A 27,601-nucleotide genomic window follows, 5' to 3' on the forward strand; every position below is an offset into this window, starting at 1 on the left:
GGCTTTGTCAAATAAAATTTTAAATTATAGAAACAATAAATACTTTTCCAACTTAGTACTGGGATATTTTCGAAATTTTATTTAGGAATAAGAAGGTCTGTACCTTATGATGGAAATACTGTAGATGCCGTCTTCACAAATAACTCTAAAGGATACATTTATTTTCGTTGTCCTGAAAGTTTTTTTTTAATTAGAGTAGAGGGCCCTTAATGATTGTGTTTACGCATTAAATTTCTCCAGAAAACACATTAGTTTAAAGAGTTCAAACGGGTGGCATTTATCCTTGAAGGATTGATCCCTTTGATTTGGTTGTGTCAGAATTTTAAAGCCTTACATATTTTTCACAAATACAATCAAATTCATGTTTATTCATGAACGAGAACTTTCCGTAATATCTTTGAATATATAATTAAGGCCTTATTTTTGTAACATTGGCATATTCACAGTCATATTTGATCCAAACGTTTATCTGTAAATCTAGGTTATAATCTATAACAGGTTGAGGTAAAATTGAAATTGTCATCTGGTCCAAAATTAAATCCATATTGCAAAAAAGGAAAAGTTCGCATAAATGTAGAGTTCAAATTTGTTTTACCTATAAGTAGCGAAAAATATATTTCTCTCTCGAACTGAAAAGTTTTGTAAACATTAATAGAAGTCGTGGGATGACGATTCCATGATATGGTGCTTCAAGGGCGTATATTAACTGTATCTGATTTACTAGTATTCTGATGTCTGCGGTACATAGCTGACCCATGTGTATTCAACTAAGTGGCAATCATGCACCACTGCCATGGTGCCAGTTTCAAATTCTTGTTGGCTGTTGTACGTGGACCCATGAGTCCCCACAGCTCCCACAATTCAATTCAATTTATTTCGCTCAAACCATGTTAAACGGTACATGAGGTACAATAAATATAATGCAATGTACATGCAAGAAAAATCGTCAGAGTTTCATATATGGAATAATACAGCTTTCTTAGATACCAGAGGAAAACATGAAATACAATGTATGTATAAATAAACATAATAGTAATACGTTTAAGGGGTAGCGGAAGAACAATTAACAATCTCAAAAATATGAGAAATAAAAACACAGATTTCTTAATATTTTCATATCTTGAGTTGACAATAGATTAGAAAACTTCAGAACATTTGGTCTTTCATAAAAAAAAAATTTGTCTATGTATTTTTTCCTTAATTGTGAAAAAGTTAGACACTGTAAAATAAAATGGAATTCATCTCCTATTTCTCCTTTATTACAAAATGTACATAGTCTTTCATTCAGGGGAATACCATGCCATCTTCCTCAGATGACGGAGAGATCGACGAGAAGCACCCGTGCGTGACCATGTGCATTCGTTCGAAGAAATGCGTATGTAACAGATAATTTCATTGAATAAGAAAAGGTTTTGGTTTGAACGTATTTTATTGTAATATAATTACAAAGGGATCGAGCACAAGTTCTAAAAACTTAAACCGCCCTCCCGCTATATACATGGCAATAATATAAATACAAAGTCATTCATAATATGCATGATTATTAATTAATAACATTAAGAATATGAGTATACTAGGAGATAATCGGTATTAGACAGGACATTTAACAACATAAGAAAAGGTCATAAAGTTCATGCATGTTGAGCTGTTTGTTTTGTACAGGATTGACCCATGTTCCCACGGATAATGAGAATTGATTAGAAGCACCCGTGGGTAACCGACGATGATAGGGACTATGTGCTCTGAGACTGGGATTTTACCACGACTATCTAACTTTTAAAGCTATATATATGCCGTAATCTTTGGATATAATCGTAGGAATAAAAAATAAAGAAATATGTGTTTTACATCAAGCTATTTAAGTTATACACTTTGTGCAAATTGCACCCGGAATTTGAATGGCATGGCGACGTGAAAGCTTGGACGGCCTGCATGCTGTTGGCAGGACACATTCAGCGATCATGGCGATAGAAGACAGTCAATCGGGAACAGGGTAGAGGGAACCACTTTGAGCAATGGAGAGGGGGGGGGGGTAAATTTCATGTTTAACGGCTGCATATTGTAAATCTCCCATGGTATCTCTAATCATATTTTTCTCACGCGCATGTGCACATCCGCCATAAACGTCCTCCATTATGCATTAGAAAATTGTCGTTTTCTCCTTACATTGAGTAGGTAATACTCTTTTAATACCCTTATATAATTTGTCGAAATTGTATAATTTTTCATTGTTTATCATACTGATAAAATTTTGGTCTGGTTTATAACATCGAACAAGAAATTGTTTAATACGGCATACATACCTCTCAAGTGATATTTGCTCACCACCAAATAAATTTGTATTTCGAGTTTTTCATTTGATGTACGCACAATTCATGCATTAGCGAAAGAAAATATGAAATTATACTACAATAATATATGCTTGTGCTTTAATGTTGAAAAATATGTGAAGCATTGAAAATAAATTGTAAATCGCAGAATTTTGTATCATATGATGCGTTTATATCTTATTTTGATAAAAAGTATAGTGAAAGTTGGACGGATGTGAGGAGGACGAGCCCGATAATATTTGTTTGTGCAGAATTGGAATACACGTTAACGGTTCTTCCGTTGAGAGCCAGCGTTGGTCGGTAGTTGTCGACCATTTGTATGGTAGAGCCGGAGTCTTCATACAATGTGCGGAAGGTGGCCAGCTACAAAAAATGTTAAAACATTATATAAAACACATCACAAGTTTGTATTATATGCAAGAAAATTCAATTAGCTTCTGTATAAATGGTTAGCAATACAATGGTAGAAAAGTGCTTTAAAATCGACATAGTAAAGAGTGCCTTTGTCATCAATCTAGAGGAGAATTGTAAAAGAAGAAAAGTGAAACAGAATTGATTGATGAACAGATATATCGAAAACATAATGAAGACATGTGGCCGATCCAAATTGTTTATTTAAAGTTCATTAAATGTGTTCAAACCGGCCTAAAATATATAATTTCTTTCCTTTGATTAATTAGGAATCTCTCAAAGAAATATATATATATATATATATATATATATATATATTCCTCGATCATACTCGCCTGTGTTTCTGATATGGATAAAGCTTCTGCAAACACTGTCCACGTGACACTTTCGTCACAAGTGGGCGTGGTCAAACTCCCTTTATATCGATAGAACTTGGACATACTAGCTGTCATCAGGTCCTTCAGCATGAAACCGGTAATGGAATGTGTCGCATCTTAAAAGAAGTAAATCAGAATATATTCCAGTAGACAAGAACACAGAAAATGTTTCACAATGTAAAAAGGTAGATCATTTAAAACATTTACAAGGGGCTCTTAGGGTACATGATGCATTAATTTCTGTGAAAACGAGGGGGTAATTTATATTCGGTCGACAGGAGAGACCGAATATGTATTACCCCCTCGTTTCCACAGAAATTAATGAAACATTTGAGAAGTTGCAGTTTCATGTATAAAATTTACTCCCCTTTTGTGGTCAGGAGTCAATATGTATATAGATCTGACTCTTCCCTAATCTCACCTTTTGCCGCGATACTGCTGAGACCGCTGACTATTGGAGCGAAGTTCGGGTTGTCAGAACTGGAGATCTACATACAAAGGAATACATTCATTATTATAGATTAGCAGACTGATTTTACGAAATATAGATGAATATTTGATGTCACTGTGTCTGGTTATGATATGTATATTCCGGTGTCTTCCCACTCGCTCAGCAAATATTCTGAAATTGGTGTATGGGTAGATGGATATATATAATATCCAAAAGTATACAAAGCACTAAAATGACCATGGACTCCAACACAATTACCATTTACATACATTGTCAAATTGAGGACTAACGGTAAATACATAAGATGCCTAAACATGTACAAAAATAGATTTAAAGAAACTTTTAAAAAATACTAACTCCTAACCTACACTAAGGATTAAAGCAACCCTCATGCTGGGGATGAATTTACGCATGCTCAGTTATTGAACTCTATATACATGTATATCAAAATAAAACATTTGTGTATGTAGTGTTTGTTTACATCATGAAGGAAAGGGTCGCAAGAAATGCGAAAATAACTTTGATGGGGAAATGTAATATTCAAACAACAGATGTTTGTAAACATATATGCCCCCTCCCATGGTGCAAAATTGAAAAGGGTTATACACATGCATCATTTAATTGATAGTAGTACACAAGATGTATCACCAATTCAAAATACTGAGTAGACAATATCTTCCTATGTCAAGAGTGGATTAACCACGTGACCTTAAAAATCAATAGGGGTCAGCTATTCCTTATGCTGTACCAGTGTACTAAGTTTGGTGTCCATTAAGCAAATAATTCTTAAAATATAGGAGACAATATATGTATTTCTATGTCCAGTTTAATCCTTGACCTTTGACCATGTGACCTTAAAAATCAATAAGGGTCATCTTCGCCTGAAAATGTGCCAGTGTACCAAGTTTGATATCTGTCAAGGAAAGGGTTCTCAAGATATTGAGCGGACAGTTTATTTCTATGTCCAGTTTGACCCTTGACCATGTGACCTCAAAATCAATAGGGGTCATTTTCTCCTGAAGATGTACCAGTGTACCAAGTTTGATGTCAACATGTGGTCTACCGACCGACAGGTGCAGAGCAATATGCCCCTCTCCTTTGAAGGGGGGGGGGGGCATAAAGCCATTTTCGCTTTAAAGTGGCATGAATATGATTTGCGCTGAAATTTTTTAGATTTTATTTATCCATTCTTATTGTTTACAATGCTTAACTAGAGTATTTCTAATGGTCAACCAAATTTGAATATCAGTTGTTGAATTACAAGTCAGATAGTTATGTAAACAAGACTCGTACCATGTTTTTGTTTAGATATGGATTGCTTAATAGAAAATAGCTTGTTTAAAACAAAATGTGATGTGCCAAACACTAGAAACTAGTTAATTGTGTTCAGAATTAACTTGTAAATTGAAAAAATCTGTAAATCGTAAATATTACCAAGTGAATTCAGCATTTCGACTGCGTGTGCACTCGGAAATGCTGTTTAAAGTTTTCCATTAATTTGCAGTTCAATTTTAAAACTAAAATGAAGATATTTCATAAAAGTGTCTTGAAAAGAGTCTTGTCAAATTCATAATTTGTACCGTGTTTTAATCGACGCTTCTGATACAAAATATACTTCACTCTTCCTAACAGTCGCCATTTTGGAACGCGTCATTCTGCTAAAATGACCGATCGCGGTAGCTCGATCAGTGGTAGAGTATTCGCTTCGTAACCGAGAGGTCGTAAGTTCGGGCCCCATTTGTGACATGGCCACGTCAAACCTAATATGTAAACAGAGATAGCGATTGCTCCTTCGCCAAACGCTCGGCATTTAAAACGGAGGTCCCGTGTCGCGGCAGGCGTTGGCACGATAAAGAACCCACACTGTTGTGGTCCTTAGCGCTGAACATAGGTCTAAATTTGTGGTACTTCACCTACAGCTGGCGACGTCTCAATACGAGTGAAAAGTTCTCGACAGGACGTAAAACAAACAATCAATCAATCTGCTAAAATGGTGGGTACATTCCTGACTCGAGTTCAACACTAAATTAATGTCGATAATTAGACATTTTATCTATTATCACCTCTATTTTTTATCTATTATCATTTTATCTATCATCTATTATCAATCTCAACAAGTTGTTTTAGACGTTGAATTTTTAGTATTTTCCTTTAATTTTATATGCTCATAAACTAATATTTTTATATATATTTTTTAATGACTTACAACCTAGAATATTAACGCTTCCAAACATCGATCGACCAATTCAAAATTAGACAATGAACAATTTATAGCGAACCCACACTTACAGCGATGAAGCCCCTTTTATTGTTTACACCCGATAGGTACAAGTATACAGACATACACGTACATCCCATTTTGCATCCATGTAAACAATGATAGCCTTCACACTTGTGGCTCCATTGACCACAGATCGCCGTTATATTCGCGGCTCCAATGAATAGATATCGCCGTTACTTTGTTTTTATTTATTCTTTTTTTTTTTTTTTTGGTGCAAATTCATTGCGGCCTGTGACAAACAAGTTGATGGTACAGGGGTTTCAACAGTCTCGATTAAAGTCAGCATTTCGCAAATTCTAAGGTCGTTATAACGATCTAGTTCGTCAATACAACCTATCATTAGGTCAAATGCTGTCTGACGTGTTTCATACCGATTGTTAGACCGTTCTTGACACACTGATTTTGACTACGGATAACTCCGTTTACCTGATCAGTATATAGGGCTCACGGCGGGTGTGACCGGTCGACAGGGGGTGCTTACTCCTCCTAGGTACCTGATCCCACCTCTGGTGTGTCCAGGGGTCCGTGTTTACTCAACTATCTATTTCGTATTGCTTATAGAAGTTATGGATTGATCACTGTTCGTTATCTTCACCTTTCATTTAGAAATCTAGTTACCTGTGGCGTGTCGCTTAATGGTATTCACCATGAAGCTACAAACGAAGTTATGATTGAAAATAGTGTTTACTTTAAGAGACACACAGACAATAAATTAAAACCCATAGATCACCAGTTCTATAACAGAATGTCTGCATATCTAAATTCTTGTAATTATCTCGAGAAAAGATCGGTAATTGTGCTTAGATGATAATATTACTTGCATATATTTGGGGGAATCAGAATTTGAAATTTTGTGCTTATACAAATGTTTATCATCTTCGCTTAACCAAGGGTTAGTATTAGAAATCCTAAGTTAGCGAAGATGGGGGCCTATTTAATAAGATGATAAAATTACATTTGTCTCACTCAAAAAAATAATAATATTACTATTACAAAGAAACAATCTATTAACGTTGTGCATGTGCAAGACAATTTTAAAAAAAAGATTTCAAAGCTTCCCATGCTGGCGTAGGTTGAAGCTCGTACGCGTGTACTTTTAATTCCTGTGGTTGATGCTTTGTCAATGTTTTCTTTCTTCAATTAGGCTTTGATAAATTTTCAGATAATTTTTTGCAGGAAATTTAGGATGCACATACAAGCCCTATTAGGTGCAAAATTAAGTAGTTCGTACTACGAACATTCTTTGAAAACTCTTTTTCTGCAAGTACACCGTGCGTAGTGAACATTCGATAATTAAACGTTAATAAGCCATATCATCCATGGCTTAGCAGCACGTTCATTTCTTTTTATCATTGAATTTCAGGAAGTTTAATTAATGGAGCAGTTTGTCCAACGGCAAGATGAAATCGGGATTCTTTAGAAGACAAATTCCAGTTTCTGTCCGAGATGGTACGTAAGGAGGGCGTTTGAAAACGTTGCTTTTTCAGTCAAATCAATTCTAGAGCACTGGAAAAGTCCCAATGTCCCATAATTACTATGTGAATAAGGCCTTCAGTTTTATTGTGCAAAATCCCACAGAAGGCAAGGGAGCGAGATTTTAAGTAAGGCTTCGTTTAATGGCACATGTGCTTTCGCTTTCTCGATCTAACTTTGACGAAGCGAGTGGTCCTAGAATAATATCATAAAGTTAAGAATATATGTTTTCATTTTCTGGCATCCTTTTGTATAAGTACAATATGTAATTGTATACATACTTGAAAGAAGAATCCCAGCACCGCCAAGCCGTCAGACTGAGGCAGCGCCGTATTCAGGTCGGCGTAGGACGAGTTGTACGTCACGATGTGAAGCTGAAATATTTAAGGATCATACCGTATTACATGAATTTATTGATTTCTTGTGAAAATGAACAAGTGACGTGTGGGTGGTTTACTCAGGAAAAATTGTCTGCATTCTCGAATCTGACGGGCAAGAAATTAACCATTGAGTTGAAAATATAGAAAGGGAGGCAGACGTCTACACCAAGGTTACCCAAAAGTTGCGACAGAGCCACAAGCGCTTAAATTCACACACATGCTTATACTTAGTCTACTTATTCAGTTTAGGTGCATGATTTTTCATGATACACACACTTATATTACTCTTTAATAACCCGCGCTTGTTCGGAAATATGATGACTTGTTAGAATATGTGTGAACATGTGAAAGGGATTCCGAACACGATTTTAACTACGTCTGCAAAAATTTCTAGACTGTATAAATTCCAAATGCATACCTGAACTGGTCATTAATTGATGTGAGAAAACACATCAAAGTTTGAATTATGCAGTTTACAATGGCCCAATTAAGATGTTCATTAATTCTTGAACTTAAAGGTTTGGCATTTTATTTTTCTGCAAAGTTCGTTCACGTTAAGAGCTTATTGAAATATTAAGTCTATTATTGAAGTCTTATTGAAATCGAGTTTGTTTTTGTTTCTTGTAAAATTCATCGAATGACCGGTATTTGAATTTTAAAGCCTTTGTTTATATCCAACACAAGGTCAATCTAATTAGAATTAGATCCTACGATATAATATAGCGATATACGTGAATGGATCAAAGGATCTAATTGTTAATTTGGTTGCCAAAAGAAAGTATACACATGTGAGACAGGCCCGTAGGAAGCAATTTCAATTTGGGGGGGGGGGGCACCACACCAAAGTAATTTACGACAAAAAAGTGATATCGACAAAACCCTTAGTAAAAAGATAACTGCATAAATATGTGCAAGCATTGAGGTGTACGTGATGTACATAAATCTAATTATGTACATAGAATCTAATTAGTTTCCCAGAAACCCCTCAACTTTAATTTTAAGTTTTGTTTGTTTTTTTGGAGGGGGGTGTTAAGGATTCTTTTTAATCTTTTTTTTTTTTTTTTTTTTTTTTTTATATATATCTTTATCATTTTGTTATCAATCATTTCTGAGTCATAAGGTATTTAGTACTCGGTAAACTTTCCAAAAATCGCCAGTCTGTGTTCACTTTCATTACGAACTCCTCAACTATTTTTTCTGGATTCAGTTCATCAGTCTCATTTTTATGAACATGCAATAAAAGCAAATTGTTTGTTCGTATTTGACTCATTGTTGATCTCAGTGATGTTTTCAATCTTTTCAAGGCGCTGAATGAGCGCTCATTGGTAGCGTTAGTTGCAGGAAGTACCAAAATTAGTTTGAGAATTTTGAGGATCTCGGCAAACAGACTTTTTTCATTTGAATGTCTGAAAAATTCAACCACACTTGGTATATCTGGCGTAAAGTCTTTTGGCAAAACAGTCTTTAACATTATAAGCTGGCATTTTTTAATGTATTGAAAATCATCTCCCTTCTTGGAGATTCTTTAGTCAACTTTGTTATATCCTTTGCAATGTCCAGGGTGTCTCTAAGCAACTTACATCCCTTAATAGAATCACTGCAAGCTAGGTTAAGAGCATGACCATAACAGTGTATGTAAAGGGCTCGACCATAACAGTGTATGTAAAGGGCTCTGGGTTCAAGTGCATGAATTTGTGTTGCAACACCTGTATTTGAACCAGCCATAGAAGCAGCCATGTCATAACACTGGCCTCGTACTTTGTTGATAGGCAGATCGAACCTCAAATTGCTAGGGTTATTGAATTAGCCCCAATGTCAGAAAGACAGTATATCCCTAATAAATCTTCATGAGCGGTAAAATTTTGATCAACCCATCGAATGCATAAAACAAGTTGCTCTTTGTTGGAAATATCTCGTGTTTCGTCTGCCATTATTGAAAAGAATTCAGACGATTTGATGAATGCAACAATTTGTCGCAAAACCTGCAACCCCATCACCTGCAAAATTTCATTTTTTATATCTGGAGCAACATACTTATTTGTCTTGCGTTGTAGCCATTCCTGAAGCTGGTGATCGCGTTTAGCCTTTAGCATGAGAAGTTGATTAAAGTTCGAGTTTTTCTCGTCTTTGTCACCCCGAAGAGCAATTCCTTGTCGAGCAAGAAACTTCAAAATGCTTGTGATTTTAAGCAAATTCTCTGTTAAACTTCTTCTCGACTTCTTGTGTCTTTGAAAGACATTCTCCAACATCTTTAACCTCCTCCTTTATCGTAAACTCCCTTTCCATTGCCTCTTTATGGCAATCACTTTTCTCGTGTGCGGCGAATTTTGTGGTTGCTTTTTTCCAGTTTTTAAAACCACTTGATATGAAAGCTTTTTCTTTCTTGTGACAACTGAGAGTCTTCTTCTGAAATGATTTTATGCAAGGAAAACAGAATACAACATCTTTGATTTCTACATAATGTAACCAAGACCACCGGTCAAACCAGGAGGCATTGAAAGATCTCATCTTTTTACCAAACTTTGCTGGAAAGAAAATATTCCGTGGCTGATTTGGGGTACTACCGATCTCTGGTGTATGCCATTTTTCATGTGTAACCTGGGCCTTTTGAACTGGTATTTCTGAGATTTCATCTTCTGAAGAAGAAGAAAAATCAATAAAGGAAGTAACCTTAACATGTTTGTCTGTTTCTTTGTTTGCAGTTTCCCCCAATTTACCTGTTTCAATAGACTCCTCGTTTGTGTTAGACTCCAAGAGAGGGGAAGACTATCTTGTGATTGTTTTGGTTCAAATGAGCGATGGGGTTCAGAATCCTCAAAGGATAACCTCGAACGCTTTGAAAGAGGTTCCTCATGCTTGTGAATACAGGCAACAAAATGATTAGGTGTCCAACCATCTATTTTTGTAGCAATTGTTTGAGTCCACATGATGTGGATAGCATCCTGATATTCTTTAGCATCAGCGTGGTCAAGAGGAACAATAAGCTGATTATGATCTTGTCTGTTTACACCAGGGTTTTGCACCTCGGGGAAAATCGACATGATTGGTTTCTGCAAAACGTTAGAAGCTACGAACATATGTAAAAGGCTTGAATAGTAACCGTTCTGGGTTGTTTTTATTGTTTCCTTTTGTAACGAAGCAATCAAATCACCAGTAATTAAACACTCTTCTGACAGGGAACTTTCAAAGACATATTGAAGTGAACTTTTGTTTGTGGACATGGTCACAAAAGTGTTTTCATTCGTGTAGCGCTTCAGGTTTGAAACAAGTTCAAACACAATTCGTACCCTCATTTCCTTAAAATTGTCCTCATGTCCAAACACAAAAAAGAGAGAGTTCTGAATATACAATTCCCATCACCGTATATCTGAATCGGGATAAGCTCAGAAGGAGCATCATTTGGATAAAGCTCTGAGGAAACAGCATCTTTTCGAATATTCGAAGTTGGGATATTAGGTATGCTTGTTGGAAGAGGATATTTCTTAAAAAATTGCCCTTTGAGTCTAAGAAGAAAACTTAGTGCTCCCCATCCCTTTTTTCCTGTATTCCTTGCTTCTTCGTGCACTTTTTCGAAAAATGCCTTTCTTTCGTCCGTCTGGGCATACATTGTGAAATATAATCAAAGTTAAAACTGTGCGGAAGGTTGATCTTACACTGATACGATAGTGTCTACTCTTGGACCAAGAATGAAACAGGTCTTGACAGCCTGAGACTTTACAAGCTTTGAAAAAGTTGTTACACGTCATGACCTACGTCACATTGGGAGTGTTACGTCACTGATAAATAGTACTTCACACATTGTCGGGTTTACCTTTACCATTAAAACTGTAATGATAAAAAAGTCAACAATTCATCATATTAGCTTTACAAAAGATTTTAAATATACTACTCAAAATTTGATAAGGATCATAGATATTTTCTGTTTAAAAATTTAATAACTGCATAACTGGTGTTATGCAGTATGCATAATGATGCAGTAATGATGCAGTTATGCAATATTGTGTCCAAGTGAAATCAAAAACGTCTTCAACAAACTTGCACGTGCATTTCATGCCATGGGAAATGCGTTTCTCATCACAGTTTATGCTTTTGCTACCATTGCACGATTTTCACTCAGGCATCGGTGTCTGATTCTTTCTAAAATTTCAAACTCACTTGAGTGTTTACTCTACGTTTATCAACGCACTGCCCTCTCAGCGTGTAAGGCGTCGCCTGGCGACAGAACAACTGGGCAGGTGTATTGGAATGCTTTACGCTGGCTATTCACAACGTGACGTTGCAAATGCACTAAACGTCAGCCAGAGCGTTGTAAACAGGGCCTGGAACCGACAGTAAACTTTTGGTACAGCAGCACACCGACATGGGGGTGGTCGTCAGAGGTCAACAACCAAACGCCAAGACCATTTTGTGGCTCTTCAGGTACGACACCATCCCTTCTAGACAGCAACCAGCCTACGTAACGACCTCCTCGACGCCTTGGGGGTGAATGTGTCCACTCGGACGATACGGAATCGGCTTCACAATGCAGGTCTCAACTCGAGAAGGGCATGTGTTCGAGTCCCTCTGACTGTTCGACACCGGCGGGAGCGATTGGACTGGGCTGAAGATCATGTCACTTGGACACAGAACGATTGGGTTCAAGTTCTGTTCACCGATGAGTCCAGGTATTGTTTGGACTTTACAGACAGGAGACACCGAGTGTGGCGACGACAACGTGAACGTTTCCATGATGCCAACATCAGTGAACATGACCGTTATGGTGGTGGTTCCATCATGGCCTGGGGTGGAATCAGCAGGGATGGAAGAACAGATCTTCATGTCCTGGAGAGAGGAACAATGACGGGGGTGCGGTACCGGGATGAGATCCTCGATGTTTTCGTCAGACCCTACGCTGGTGCTGTTGGCCCTGAGTTTATCCTGATGGATGATAACGCCCGATCTCATCACGCCAGGGTGGTGGAGCAGTACCTTCAGCAGGAGACAATTGTCCGTATGGACTGGCCAGCGCGCTCGCCGGACTTGAACCCGATTAAGCATGTATGGAACATGCTGCAGTTTGTCCTTTCACGTCGTAGAGCACAACCCACGACTTTGGCATAGCTCGGAAACGCCCCCGTGGAAGAGTGGAACAACCTTCCCATTGGAAACATCCGGGTGCTTATTGACAGCATGGCTCGACGTTGTCAAGCCGTCATTGATGCAAGGGGAGGCCATACCCGGTATTGACACTTCATCGACTAAGTGTAATGATGGATTATCCCCCAAAACTGTGTAATTCTTTCTCTGGTTTGTTGTTAACTTTTTGTAATGAAATGCCTTTTGGTATTGTTATCAGATTTCAAGCATTCCGTATTGATAAAAGTTCATGCCGTTCATGAATTTTCATTCATAACCTGAGTAAACACGTTTCTGAGTCAAATTTATGTCTTTTGTTATGTTAGTGGTAAATTACCCACATTTAACCTAGTGATCCTTGTCAAATTTTGAGTAGTATATATACAAACGTTGAACTGGTATTAGGGCAGTTGGGCATAGACATTTTTGTATCAAGACGAAGTTTCTATGAACAAGCTATCTAATGAATTATTAGACCTTGAATATATTCTCACAATCTTAGAAATGTGACTGGTAGATATATTGGCTTGGACAGAGATGTGCGGTTATGTGTAACATGAAATTGAAGATGAATTCCATGTTTCATGGGATTGTCCAGTTCATAAAGATAAAAAAAAAAAAATCGTTTTTTATGAATGAAATTAAGAAATATTTGAGATAGTTTTCAAAGATATTTTTTGGAAACTCTCGTGTGATTGCAGGTTTTCTTTCAACTTGATACTGACAATTCCAAATAACCGACTCAATACAAATATCTTGTTTATTTCATTATTCATGATATCACTTTTATATTATGTTGATATGCAGTGCTGTTAAATTTGTGCAATAACCATAAGCATTTCACATCAATATGACCAATGTATCAATTCTTTCTCTTTTTTTCCCTATGAAAGCAAGATTTTTTTAAATGCTAAAAATCACAATAAATGTTAGTCATTCTAACTATGAGGAAAAATATACAACTATCCTCCATGTTACCTCTGACTACGGAGAGGTCCACTTTTGTTTTTGAAAAAGTAGCAAAATGATTAGATAGAAACTCTTATATTCTGATAACAGATATAAATTTCAATGATAAGGAATTTTTTTGGTATAAAATTGAAGACCTCAAGGCCACTACAAATTGTTCCTAAGACGTGGACGTGGTTTTACGCATGATAAGCCTATTAAAATTAGGGTTTTGGTTTATTCCTAAACTAATGATATTCCTAATTGTGCTAAGTGTATCTGTATTACAGTTTATAATATCTTCAAGTGATCCTAATCCCCCAACTCTATAATAAAGTTTGTTGAAAGTGATCTGTACATTGCAGCTTCATGTCTTAATCGCCTTTCGTTGTCCTCATTCTTATTTCTTTAAATGCTGACGTCCCCCCCCCCCTTTTCCCTTAATGCCCTGGGTTAAACCACCGCCATTTTACTCTTTTGTTTTTACAGTTTGGTTTTCTCATAATCTGTTCTCGATACCCAGACTGTCTTAGAAGCTACGAAATGTTGACATGGGTCTCGAATTTTTAATATTCCATGTCTTCAATTTGGGTCTCAGTCGTGTGTATCAAATCTTACAAAGATTTCTGATCTATTGTGTATTTCAGAATATGATCTAAGGATTCCGAATTAGTCAAAAAAAGATCATACCAATCTCAAGTTTACTGGTTTATATTTCATATCCACTTGGTTTGATAATATTTGATAAACTTCCCTGGTATGTCCTTGTCCACAATTTCATCAGATTTCGTATCGAAACAAATCTGTAAATCAGGAGGTTAGGGAGGAAACCTTCACAAATATTTTACACACTGGAGAAAAGATTATAAATTTTAGCGCAAAAATAGTGGATGCGGTAGTATTTGGAGTATTTACTGTCATCAACAAACTATTAAAAATTTATTATGATCATAGCATTTGAAATTTTATGCATTAAAAGTTTAAATATGCGTATTCGTGCCATTCTAATTCAGAAAAAAAAATATTTACAATTTAGTAAATCGTACAAAGATTTAACAAGAGGTCCATGGGCCACATCGCTCACCTGAGTCATTTTGGCTCATATTCAAAGATTTTCACTATATATTCGCATGTAAAACTTTGATCCCTATTGTGACCCTAACCTACTCCCGGGGGCCATGATTTCTACAAAATTGAATCTACACTATGTCAGGAAGCTTTCATGTAAATGTAAACTTTTCTGGCCAGTGATTTTTCAGAAGATTTTTAATTATTTTCCCTATACATGTATATTTGTATGTAAAATTTTGATCCCCTACTGTGGCCCCATCATACCCCCAGTGGCCATGATTTGAACAAACTTGAATCTGCATTATATCAGGAAGCTTTCATGTAAATCTCAGCTTTTCTGCCTCAGTGGTTCTTGAGAAGAAGATTTTCCCCATATATTTGTATGTATAACTTTGATCCCCTACTGTGGCCCCATCATACACCAAGGGCCATGATTTGAACAAACTTGAATCTGCATTATGCCAGGAAGCTTTCATGTAAATCTCAGCTTTTCTGACCCAGTGGTTCTTGAGAAGAAGATTTTTTAATGACCCTACTCTATTTTTACCTTTTCTTTATTATCTCCCCTTGGAAGGTGGCCTGGCCCTTTATTTTAATAATTTAGAATTCCCTTTACCTAAGGATGCTTTGTGCCAACTTTGGTTGAAACTGGCCAAGTGGTTTTTGAGAAGAAGTCAAAAATGTTAAAAGTTTACAGACGGACGGACGCCGGACTACGGGTGATCAAAAAAGCTCACTTGAGCTTTCAGCTCAGGTGAGCTAAAAACTCGTTCCTATACGATTCATGAAAATCGTTTCTATGATTTAGTAAATCGTATATATCATTTAGAAAGTCGTATTTATGATTTAGTAAAGCATCTATACACGATTTTAACAAGAGGCCAACGTACCTTATCGGTTACCTGAGTATTTGTTAAACGTATCACTAACTCCAAGGACTACAAAATCTATAATTCTTCTGTTTTGGCATTTCTAAGCTCTAATATTCAGCATGAATAAAAAACAACAACACACACCTGAAAACAAGATGTTTTCTCAAAACACAAATCTCCCCACCCCCACCCTGAAGTGCCCATGTTAATAAAAGAATTACATATGTGTTTTGTTAACACTATTTTGGACATGTCCTAGAGTCAGAACCCTGGGTATGCGAGGTTCACAATGTTGATACATGCCTTTCTGCTTTCCCTAAATGAAAAGGTGAAGATAACGAATAGTTATCAATCTCATAACTCCTATAAAGAATACAGAATTAAGAGTAGGGCAAACACAGATACCTGGACACACCAGAAGTGGGATCAGGGTGCCTAGAAGTGAGCATCTCAAGTTGACCGGTATGAAACTCATCAGACAGCATATGACCCAAATGGTAAATTAGATTGTTATAACAACCATAGAATTTGCGAAATGTTGACCTTTATTAATACTGTTAAACCCCCTGCTTAAAAAGCCAAAATATACATTTAGTTTTTATACAGTATCAGCAAAGTTAAAGAAGCATTTCAAATGATAAAGACAATAATCACTATGATAATATTGACCCCACTCTGTAACCAAACCCCTATCCCTGGGATCATGAAATTTACAATTTTCTAAAGGGCTAGCTTCTTCTAAATACTACCCATTTAGTTTCAATTTAGTATCAATAGCATTTCAAAAAGATGCTATTTAAATGTTTTCATATTAACGCCTACTGTACATGGATATGCAAAGTTTGGCCCCTCCCTGGAGTCAGAATATCTAGAACCTTGGGGATCCTGACATTTACAATTGGTAGAGGCTTCCTTGCTCTGCATAACTAGTTTAGGTAGTTTTTCTTAAAGATGTACGGTGGAATAGAAGACATTTGAAAAGTCAATTTTGGCTGTGTTTGCCCCGTCCCTAAGTTTTCGGGGTTGCAGAAAATAATACACCTCTCCCCCTTGTCCCAAAGATGCTTCATATCAAATTTGAAAAGAATTGAAAGTGTAGCTATCAAGAGGAATTGGTAACGCACAACGGACGCAGACTAGGTGACCTAAAATTCGTTTGTACGATTTAGTAACGATTCTTTAAATCGTTTCTACGATTTACTAAATCGTACAACGACATTTTAGTCGTGCAAACGATATTTTAAATCGAAGAAACGAAAATATATGTTTTAGATATTCATTTATTTTTAGTTTTGTAAAATACTGTCGTAAGAAATATGGGGTAAGCATTGACTTGGATCTAGTGTGCACGTGAAGCATCTGAGTCGTACTAAAAGCTGCAAAACGCCAGATATTTCGGACTACGTTATTATCCTTATAATCAATGTGAAAGCGTTTAGACTCCACGTCAAGGCATTTTACGATTAAGAATTTAATGAAATTTTATTATTTTAAAACGGAACAGACCTTTAGTTCTTTCTGACTATTCCACTCAAAATTACCCCCGACACAAATAAATCTATATATGGAAGCTTTTAAACTCCACTTTATAACAGTTTACGATTGAGAATTTAATTAAATCTTATTATTTTTAAACGGTACAGACCTCTTTTACATAGCATTTGCTGACCATTTCACTTAAGTTGTCTCTTAAACAAGATTGAAATGGGTTTTTTTTATGCGAGAAAACTTTTTGAGGGAATTTATGATTGGATGACTTTAATAGTTAAAACCCTCTGCAAGGAAACAAAGATATAGAATTGTATAAATGTATTATGGGTATAAAACAAATTTGATTTTCTTATAAATGAAAAACACCTAAATTATCGGACATGAAAATCTAATTTTTATATCAGAAACGACAATGAATAGAATATTTTCTTCTGAACACACAATTAATATAAGTTCATGGTGGGCTGTAGTTCTCTCTCTCTCTCTCTCTCTCTCTCTCTCTCTCTCTCTCTCTGACCTCTGCACTGAAAGGCTATTTCCATACAATTGTTAATATCTGTTTTAATGTGAGGATGTGCTAATACGTATGTATTAGAATACAGATGTTTACATTGTATTTTTAATTTTTTATATCTGATGCTTGCCTCCATGGGATACTGCTGACCGTTGAGGGTGTGTTCTGAGCCTGTAGTGGAATCGTTCCCCCAGTGAAAGTGAAACTGTGCCACTTTAAACGTGCCTCCCAAGCCCCCTCCAGTCACCGTTATTGTCTGAGAGATGGCCACCACGGCTAAATAAACCAACAACTATCTATCAAATAACTTACTTCTATGATTATGGTAAAATAATCAAGCTAGAATACATTGTTGTAATGCTACATTAGAGTCCAGTATTTTCTATATAAAAATATTGAATAACATTTAGTATTTATTGTTCAAAATATAGTTCGCTGATTCTAAGAATAGTGAACTTTTTTTTTTCTCAATGACAATATTCATCAAACTGAAACATGCAGTTGTAGAGAACAATAATTGAATAAATACAGTTACAAAATATATAATCTACAGTTACTATCATAATGCCTATTCAGTAGATCGCCCAGCGGACACTGAGCAACGCTATAGAGGCGCCAAATCTCGCAACACATAATACGTCTAATTTCTTTTCATCATGTAATGGCCAATTTTTTTTTAGCATATTAAACCATTTTATTTCTCAATAACGATTTTTGATGATAATGATATCCATCGTCATCATTCTAAAATATAAACATGTTATTAATGAATTCATTTTTTTTTTATTGTACATTGGACCCTCTGACTGTTTAACGTTCTGAAGAAATAAACTTAAAATATATGAAGAATCTTCACTCAGCCAGTTCAATACGCAGTTTAGTGTATGTGTGACCAGTGATAAATAAATTTAAAAAAAAAGAAAAGGAAGAAAATCACTTAATTAAAATAACTTTTCTTCAATAATTTTTATTACCTGAGTGCCCGTTATTGCTGAGCGTCTCTGTCAGCGTAACATTGTCCCCTGTCACAGAAAAGGGCTCGAACGATGCAGGGGTCATGGAGGATTCTGTCAGGGCGATGGGGGACTGACTTGTCCCCCCACAGTTACTGTAAGTCGAGTTCCAGGAAGCGGGGTCGCTGTAGTCCCAGGCTGAACAGATGCATATAGATATAAAGTAAGTAAAACTATGAAGAAGCAACAGACTCATTTCGTTATTGATGCTGATGAATGAATAACTGGATACAATGAAATGTGCTTAGTATATATAGGGTAGGCGGGTTTTTGTCATGCACTATGAAGCAGGATTATTAAAAGTCATTTGTCTTGTTTTTTCAGTAATCTCTAAATTGAAATACTATTTAAACTAAGGCGGGTAGCCAATGGTTAAACGTCTGGCTGGCCCATCGATTTTTCACTTGTCTTAAACATTTTCTACACGTACCAGCCTTACTTCCCAGATCACTTACAAATATGTAATGAAGGTGGGAAATATAGCTTAAATGTTTCTTATTGAGAGGACCCGACTTAGGAGGGTGTTCCAGATCTCCTTCACCGGGATTTTTCCATATAATGATATTTCTCAAAATGAATAAAGTGGTGCTTTCCGGTGGGACTCCACTCCAGGCCCATTTTAAATGTATATGACTTGTATTAATCTTCGTTTAAGCCATAATCAAACATTTTCCATGGTACAAATTTTATTTTAAAAAAATGAACTCGATTATTATGGCGTGTAAAACGTTGCACTATTATACTAATCTTGTTATTCATATTCGAAAACTTGTAATTTATATTCTAAAGCATATCATTCATATTTGAAAAGTTGTTATTCATATTCGATAATTTTATCATTCATATTCAAAAACATGTTATTCTTATTCTAAAACGTGTTATTCATATTCAAAAACATGTCATTCTTATTCAATAAATTGTTATTCATATTCTAAACTTTTCATTCATATTCAAAAACATGTGATTCATATTCGATAATCTTATCATTCATATTCAAAAACATGTGATTCATATTCGATAATCTTATCATTCATATTCAAAAACATGTGATTCATATTCGATAATCTTATCATTCATATTCGATAAGCATGCCATTTATATTCGATAATTATGTTATTTATATTCGACAATCATGTCATCCATATTCTCACCCCCTGAGCTCGGTGGAAAAGAAATATATTTGCCTATATTTTTTGCACTTCCTGTTGTAAAATATTTTAAAGTGTTACCGTTAGTCCCTAATTTTGATTGCACACCTTGAATTTATAAAATTGTGCGGATGAACCCGCTCACCTGGGGAAGAAACTGGGTTCGTGCTTGTTTAATATAATTATGTCTATTCGCCATTCAAGGACCCTCAGAGGACACTATGTATTTGATACTTGTAGGTTAAATCTATCATGTACGTATCGTACATGTCTGGATTGTTAACTTCATGTTGAGAAATTTGAAACTTTTTATATTGCACTTGTCATGGACTAATATGCATAATTATAAAGTCAATCGTTTCAGGTATCTCGTGCATGTATATAATTCTTTGTATATTTTATGCATCAAAGTGCATAGAGAACTGGGGGAAATATATTAAAATTTATACCATTCCGATGTTAAAATGAAAAGGGTTTCAGCTTTAAAGTTAATAATTCACGATGTATCATTTTATTCATTAGTACTCGAAACGGTATTGAATGATTAATGTGGATGTTAGCTTTGAAATTTTCCATTGATTGTGTGGTATTTGATGTTTTCAATTGATATGAATGTATGCATTTGAAACATATAAACATTTGATCATTTATCAATTACTTTGTTTTTAATTACACATCTAATTTAAAAAGTTTAAGTATAAACATTCAGAATATCATTTCGAAAGGATTTCGATGGCGGATTCAGGGGAGGTTATTAGGGTGTCACCCCATACATTCAGAGAAACATTTCCCCAAAATATTTTTGCGTCATTTTTAAGACTGCAACAAAAAGAACATATTAGATGACACTCCATTTGAAACGTTTCTAGAACAGCCGCCACAGCAGTACTATTATTCCTCGTCAATCGTCATCCTAACATAAAGCTGCAACAAGCTTCCTCCACTATCACTGTCCTTTGTCACACGTTAAGCCTATCTCCAGGTGTAGCCTATCTCCTGTAGCTCTGCCGAAACAGTCCTCCAGGTAGTGCGAAGTCTGTCGTACTTTCTTTACCCTGGTAATGTCCAGTTTTGAGATATTTTTGGTGTTCTACTACAGCTTACTCCGGATATATTGAAATTCAGGGGACCAATCTTTTTCTTTCAATATAACCGAAGTTCAATTTATTTCTTTACGTTTTACATTTGTCATTTTTATTATTTTCTGTAAATACACATGCGCGGGTTTTTGAGCTCATACACGAGCACTTAATATATAAACTACTACTGGTCAGTTTATAAACTACTACTGGTCAGTTTTCGGGCAGTGCGAAGTTCGTTACAAGCAACAAAGGTCGCTTTTGTATTTCTGTGCCTTAGCCTTCCCTCCCACCCAGCCCATTTTCAGTTTTGACGAAAGCAGAAATATAAATTTATTACATTACACAATTTACAACATTTAGATAATTGATTGAATTTAGTCCACTGAAGATTTTTTTTTTTTTTTTTTAAATATATGAGTTTTGTTAACTTTTGTTTTTTATTGAGCTGACCAAGAATGAATATTTTAATTTTCGATGTTTAAGTGGCGTCTGTTCGTAATCTTTTTTTTTATCATTATAAATTTACACATACAATTTCAAGGTTGATTGTACGTCACATTTTTTATCCGGAATTTCATTTTTGCTCTCGTCGCTGATATTTTCCTTGCAGTATGTACTTGTATAAATATCGGCAGTAAGTTCTTCCCTGGAAACGATCGCCGTGAAAACGTTTGACACACATGTACACGTATGTCTAACATCAGAATTTCAGAACCATTTCTTTTAAAAATAAAGTTCACTGACATAAGCAAGTGGCATCATGTTGTCTGTAAAGACATGGTTGTTGTCCCGTGTCAGATGTTATAGACTTGATTTGGAGATTTTAATGTGAACCCAGTCTTGCAAAAACTATTTTTAATGCACTGTGATAGCGGTAAGGTGTTTGAAATTACTGAGGTTTAGCAAAATTGTCATTTCAGATTTTGACTTCAAATTCTTATATCTATTGCAGTTATTAATTTGTATTTGGTGTCCAGTGATAGTTTTCCTTTTTTGTGGGGAGGTCAAATTTTACGAACGATCCTGTCATCAAGTTGTTACCCACTGTTATTTCATTCCAACAAAAAAACACGCAATGAAATGTAATCCAAGGGAAACCAATTAACTGACACCTACCTGTGTAATTATGAGGCTACCAACCTGGACAACTACCATGGCAGGTGACTTCAATATAGCCGTTATAAAAACAATACATTATCTACTCAGCGGACCGATAATTGATTTCAAAATAAACGATATTTCAATATAAGCGATTTCAATTTAACCAATATTTTAATGCAAAGAAAATAAGAGATTTAATTTAAACTATATTTTATTCACAAAGTGAATGGGATCGGGCAGCAGGCATAGCCTATGTAAGCCCTCTCCCTACAGCAAGGTCAAATGTGAAATGGAAATACAAGGCACACACATATACAAATAAATAGCATATACACCAGAGAACAATCACATGTGCACATATATAGAAATAGATAGACTAAGAAAAGTTTCGATATATGCACACATACATATGCACATATACACACATATAGAATGAGTAAACGAAAAGAAAAAATTGAAAATAAAAAATAAAAAAAATAAAATAAAATTAGAATTGAAAAATATTTATACAAAATGAAAGAGAAAGAAAAAAAGTAAGGGTATATACATGTAACAAACAAAATATAAAAGAAAAAAAAAGGGGGGGGGGGCAGTACCGGTAAAAGGAAAAAACTAAATACCAAAAATAGAAAATTGTATAATAGACAAAATATGAGATACTTAAAAGAACCTATTAGTTTCCAAGATATACTTTTGAACAATTTCAAAAATCTTTTCATTGTATTTTTAAAGCTTAAACATTTTTTTTTTCACCATATAAAAGTAAATTCAGTGTTTAAGGAACAGAAAGTTGCGTTTCATTGATAGACGAGATTAGTATAGTTCTATGGTCAGCAAACTCAGGACATTTGAAGAAGAAATGAAAAGAATCTTCAGTATGGTGGCCACGCCTATCACAAGTAGCACTATCTCGCAAGAAGTGGGATTTAAGATCTGCATTTAAATTACTTGCATTGTTTCTAAGTTGACAGTGCACAATGTTACCTTTACGTTTACCGATATTAAAAAGTTTATTGGGTTGTAAGCAGTAGAATTTATTTAAGGCATTTTTAAATGATGCAAGTGAGGGAATGTTTCTAATTTGTATTGGCAGATCATTCCATAACCTGATTGTGGAGGGTAGAAAACTATCCATGTATGATGTGGTCTTAACTTTTGGAAGAATAAATTTGAGATTATCATCATTGTTTCTTAAGGTGTATGAATGTTGAGGTGGTATATTTGAAAGCAAAAGGTCTTGTAGATATTGGGGAGCAATGCCATGTACTATTTTATAAAATAAAATGAGTTTATGGATTTTTCTACGACATGCTAAGGTGTCCCAACCCAATTCATGATAGAGTGCTGTTCTGGAAGAGTTAATTCTCAGTCCAGTAAATGATGCGTGCTGCTGAGACCTGTGCGTCTTCCAATAACTCTCAGTGTACAGTTGTCTCAAACTACAGTAGCATGTTCTAGTACAGAACGAATAAAAGAGAAGTATATTTTAATTAAGGATTTACGATTAAGTGAATATTTTAGCATGCGCAATATGTTTAATCGGTTAGATGCTTTTTCATGAATATTTAATATGCGAGTTTTCCAACCACCATCTGATTGAAGACCTATTCCTAAATGAGTATGATTGTTGCCATTATTAATTATCGAACCACTAGTGCCGAATCTAATTCTTTGATGAGTAACATGCTTTCGTGTAGAGTCTAAATTGATTGTTTTTTCTGGGTTGAAATCCATAGCCCATTTTTTTTTACCATTGATGTATAATATCTAGGTCATTAGTCGGTGAAATTGCCGAACTAATCATATCATTATCAACAATAACAAAAAGCAAGGTGTCGTCTGCAAACAGTCTAACAGGATGTTGTATATTTTTGGAGATGTCATTAATATTTAATAGGAACAAAAATGGCCCTAGAACAGATCCTTGAGGAACGCCTGAATTTGTAGATCTTGAAGAAGATATAAAACCACCCAGGACTACTCGTTGTGACCTGTTTGTTAAATAGTTTTCAACCCATTTTATAATTTGTCTGGACATACCATAGTTTTGTAACTTGTAAAGAATACCATTGTGCCATACTCTGTCAAAAGCTTTTGAAATGTCGCAAAAAATAAACCTTACATCTTTACCTTTTGTCCATATTTGAAATAATTGTTTTACAAATTTCAATAAGTTGAGTAGTTGTTGAATCATTGGGTTGGAACCCAGATTGATATTTGTAGATGATATTATGATCCAAAACATAATTGTAGAGATGCTTAACTATGATTCTTTCAAGTAATTTTGGGGCCGGGGGGGGGGGGGGCAAATGGGGGTGAGGTCTAAAATAGAACTCTATGGGGAAAATTAATTCCAAAATTCAATAGATATAACTTGACAAATATGAAAGAGTCCTGGGATGATCGGACATGAGAAGAGAATGACAGACCCTACAAACTAGGAGTTATCGCGCTTTATGAAGCTATTGAAGGATGCCGATGTGAAGCCTCAAAAGTTCATACTCTCATATAATTTCAAATATAAAATCTATTTCTTAAATGAATTATCTGGGACTATTCAGGAAGTTGTTTTTTGGTGTTTTTTTTTAATCTTCAAACTTTATCATTTTGACATATTTACATTTCCAATGTTTTTAGTCTTTGTTATCTTTACAAATTGCAACGATAGTCATTTTCTCAAAAATGCGCTGCAGTTGCGAACAATGCGCGTTTGAGTCTTAATAAATATAGTATGTTTATTTCAACGACTGGAAATTCCCGCAGAAATGAAAGTAGAATGTAAATATGAGAAATTATTTTCATTTTATTTAGATTTTTTGCGTTGACACTTCATAAAAAGTATGTTAGCGTGAAGCTCGGAAGTTCACACCCCTCGTGTATTATCAGAAATAAAAGTTATTTCTTAAATGTGAATTGCACGTACAATATATCTTAATAGAGGTGACATCAGCTGAAGGAAAGATGTTTACAAAAAGTGGAAAGTATGCTAGGTGTCATAAGTAGGAATGTGTTACAGTTTAAATACCTATTTTATATTACGTATAATTTAAAGGACGATTGACTGAAATAAAGTTTCCAATCCACTTTTCCCCCCTTCTTCTTCTTTCTTTTTGGCAACAATCTAATGAGTGGACTGACATTGAATAGCTGCCCAAGGACGGGATTTAACTTTGATATCGTCTCAATTTAATTAAATTCAAATCTTCTCAAACCTCAAGAGGCATTTCAGGTCATGTTATTGACCCCAGTCTCATGCATATTCGACCGATAACAATAGCTTGACATCAATATGGAACCAATAATAATAGCTTGACATCTGATTTGAATTAGATGGATATCTTCGATGATGACTCTGTTTGGTGCTGATCAGTCATGAATATAGCTTTTATATCAGAGGAGGTGTCCATGTTCACACTTGAGTAGTGTTGTATTGTCATCTCTAATATGTATACGGTGTGACCGTTGGACCGAGCGAAGCATGTAATGGTCATTGGAGTGCCCCAAGTGGTAATCATAATTCCGTTAAGTATGGTAGATTATGATTCATTTAAAAAAATATATATTAATGAAATTTTCCTTGCGCTAAAAACCCAGTAACATCTCAATATTAAAGGGGTTTATATGGGGACAACAGTTTTACAGTATCCGCCTATTCATTGAACGCGGGAAATAAAACACAAGGCGACGTAAACTGTGCATTGTGACGTCACATTTAGCCTCAACCTTTTTCAAAGCAAACAATTATAAACAACAATAATACATTCCGTATACAATCAAAAAGGCCGTTATAAAACTAAACAAAATTAACCAATAAATTCAAAATGGTAAAAATGTAACCGTAATTTTATCGTATATTCTTATTTAAAGAAACTCATGAACTCGTTCATCTATTTAGTCGTATTACGGTTTTATATGTAATTATTTGCTAAAACCTGTTACAATGATAATTATACTATTCACTTTGAACAAACTGAGTGTTTAAATTACGAATTGCACGTCAGAGTCTTCTATTATTGGCATTCAAAATAAAACACGAATAACTGTCGAAGCAGGTAATGGAAAAAATAAATGGCGGCGCCCATATGGATCACGAAAATTTCAGTGAACGTATATAGAGATTGTCTCATTTTCTTCTGCTGATTTGGACTTTTTTCTTTTACATACGTGTTACCTTTAGAGCCTTGCTTCGCGGACGGGCCTTCGGCCCGTCCGAGCTTCGCTCGGTATTATACGTATATTTCTAATTTCTACAGAGAGAGAATTATAAAAACTAAAAGAAAAATAGAGATCTCAGTGTTTGTTGTTTCATGCGAAAGTCTGGTAACCCTAATATTTTTAAACCTTTCAACTGGTATCAACACAAATGCAGCAGTATATCGAAGTAATGCACAGTCGCCTATTCTAACAATGACAACGTGCTATGCTAAGTGAATTTCAATGTTATATCGCTTATTCTTAGACAATTTATAATTCTAACAGCAATTGGGACAGATATATGTAAGGGTAAAATATTTACAACTGATTTAGATTACACGTTTGTGTACATGTCACAAATCAGACGGAGGGGAAGATGCTATGTAAGGAAAGTGTTGAATTCTTTTCTTTGAGTAGTTGCTAGTTGTGATTCTTCCAGAAGGTAAAGCAATTCATTTTGAAAGCGAAAATAGCTTTTGTCCGAAAAATATTCTTTTTTCACCTATCTACCCATAGTTGAAAGTTATTGGTTTGATCTCTTTTTTCTTCTTGAGGAGGGTCTGACAGTTTTCTACCTATCCTCTTCGTGCCCGGTGGCACATAAGGCTGATACCAGACCCCTCCCTGATGTTGAGTTTGGTTCTGGTTTTCAGTTTCCGTAACAGGGTGGAGCAGTTAAACCACGCCAAACCTCCTCACTGTTGGGCCGGGTTTTCTTTCAGGGTTGTCCTTCCCATAGACGATTGCAGTTCCCACTACTTTCGAACACTATCTACCCGGATTTTCTGTCTGGATTTACTTCCATAGCCTTTGACTTTCCCAAGCCACCCACAAGGCAGTGGGGCTATTTTCCCCATAGCTGGGGAAAGGTTGGTGAGTGCTAGGGCATATCCACACGCCGGTGGGCCTACACACTGCACCTCTAGGGTCCTTGCTACTCCGAGATCCTTTACAGTTTAGCCTAGGATGCTAGACCCTAGTTTACCGTGTGCAGCCGCTTGGAGGCACTGTAAAAGTCTTGGACTGGTAGAGGCTTTGTACTGGCAAGAAAGACTGACGCACTCGGCTTTCCTTTCACCTACAAGTAGGTTAGCCAGCGGGAGAAGCAGAGTCTTCGACTCCCCCTGTACTAGACGCATATCCAGCCCCTGTGGCATTTGCAGTATTCATGTATTACATGTCTACCACTACCACTAGCACACTATTAGTTTGATGGGGAACCAATAATTTTAGAAATTTTTAACGTATTAAAAAAAAGAGGCACATGGGCCACAGTGCTCACCTCAGTAGCTATATTCTCTTTGTTCTTTTAAACGATTTTAAAAAGATTTCCCCACTCTTTATTCCCA

General features: G+C 35.6%; 1 protein-coding gene across 1 annotated transcript; it reads right to left on the reverse strand.

The window, feature by feature from the left end:
- Positions 1-1,417: 1,417 nt before the first annotated feature.
- LOC125647358 (carbonic anhydrase-like) lies at positions 1,418-27,409 on the reverse strand. Its single transcript, XM_048874040.2, has 7 exons — positions 27,238-27,409; positions 18,689-18,865; positions 17,845-17,990; positions 7,605-7,697; positions 3,540-3,606; positions 3,077-3,234; positions 1,418-2,693 (listed from the first exon to the last, which is right to left on the reverse strand). Exons 1-7 carry the CDS (start codon positions 27,407-27,409, stop codon positions 2,508-2,510), a joined length of 999 nt encoding a protein of 332 aa, XP_048729997.2. The 3' UTR covers positions 1,418-2,507.
- Between the last annotated feature and the right edge of the window lie 192 nt (positions 27,410-27,601).

Source organism: Ostrea edulis, chromosome 6, assembly GCF_947568905.1.
Source record: "Ostrea edulis chromosome 6, xbOstEdul1.1, whole genome shotgun sequence".
In the NCBI taxonomy this organism is placed as follows: domain Eukaryota; kingdom Metazoa; phylum Mollusca; class Bivalvia; order Ostreida; family Ostreidae; genus Ostrea; species Ostrea edulis.

Excerpts from the sequence above, each read along its gene's own strand:
- LOC125647358 (XM_048874040.2), bottom strand. The coding sequence starts at position 27,409 with ATGCCACAGGGGCTGGATATGCGTCTAGTACAGGGGGAGTCGAAGACT. Across the intron at positions 7,698-17,844 it reads GTCAGCAGTATCCCATGGAG|CTTCACATCGTGACGTACAA; the intron begins GCAAGCATCAGA and ends TAAATATTTCAG. Across the intron at positions 3,607-7,604 it reads TGCTGGGATTCTTCTTTCAA|ATCTCCAGTTCTGACAACCC; the intron begins GTATGTATACAA and ends CTTTGTATGTAG.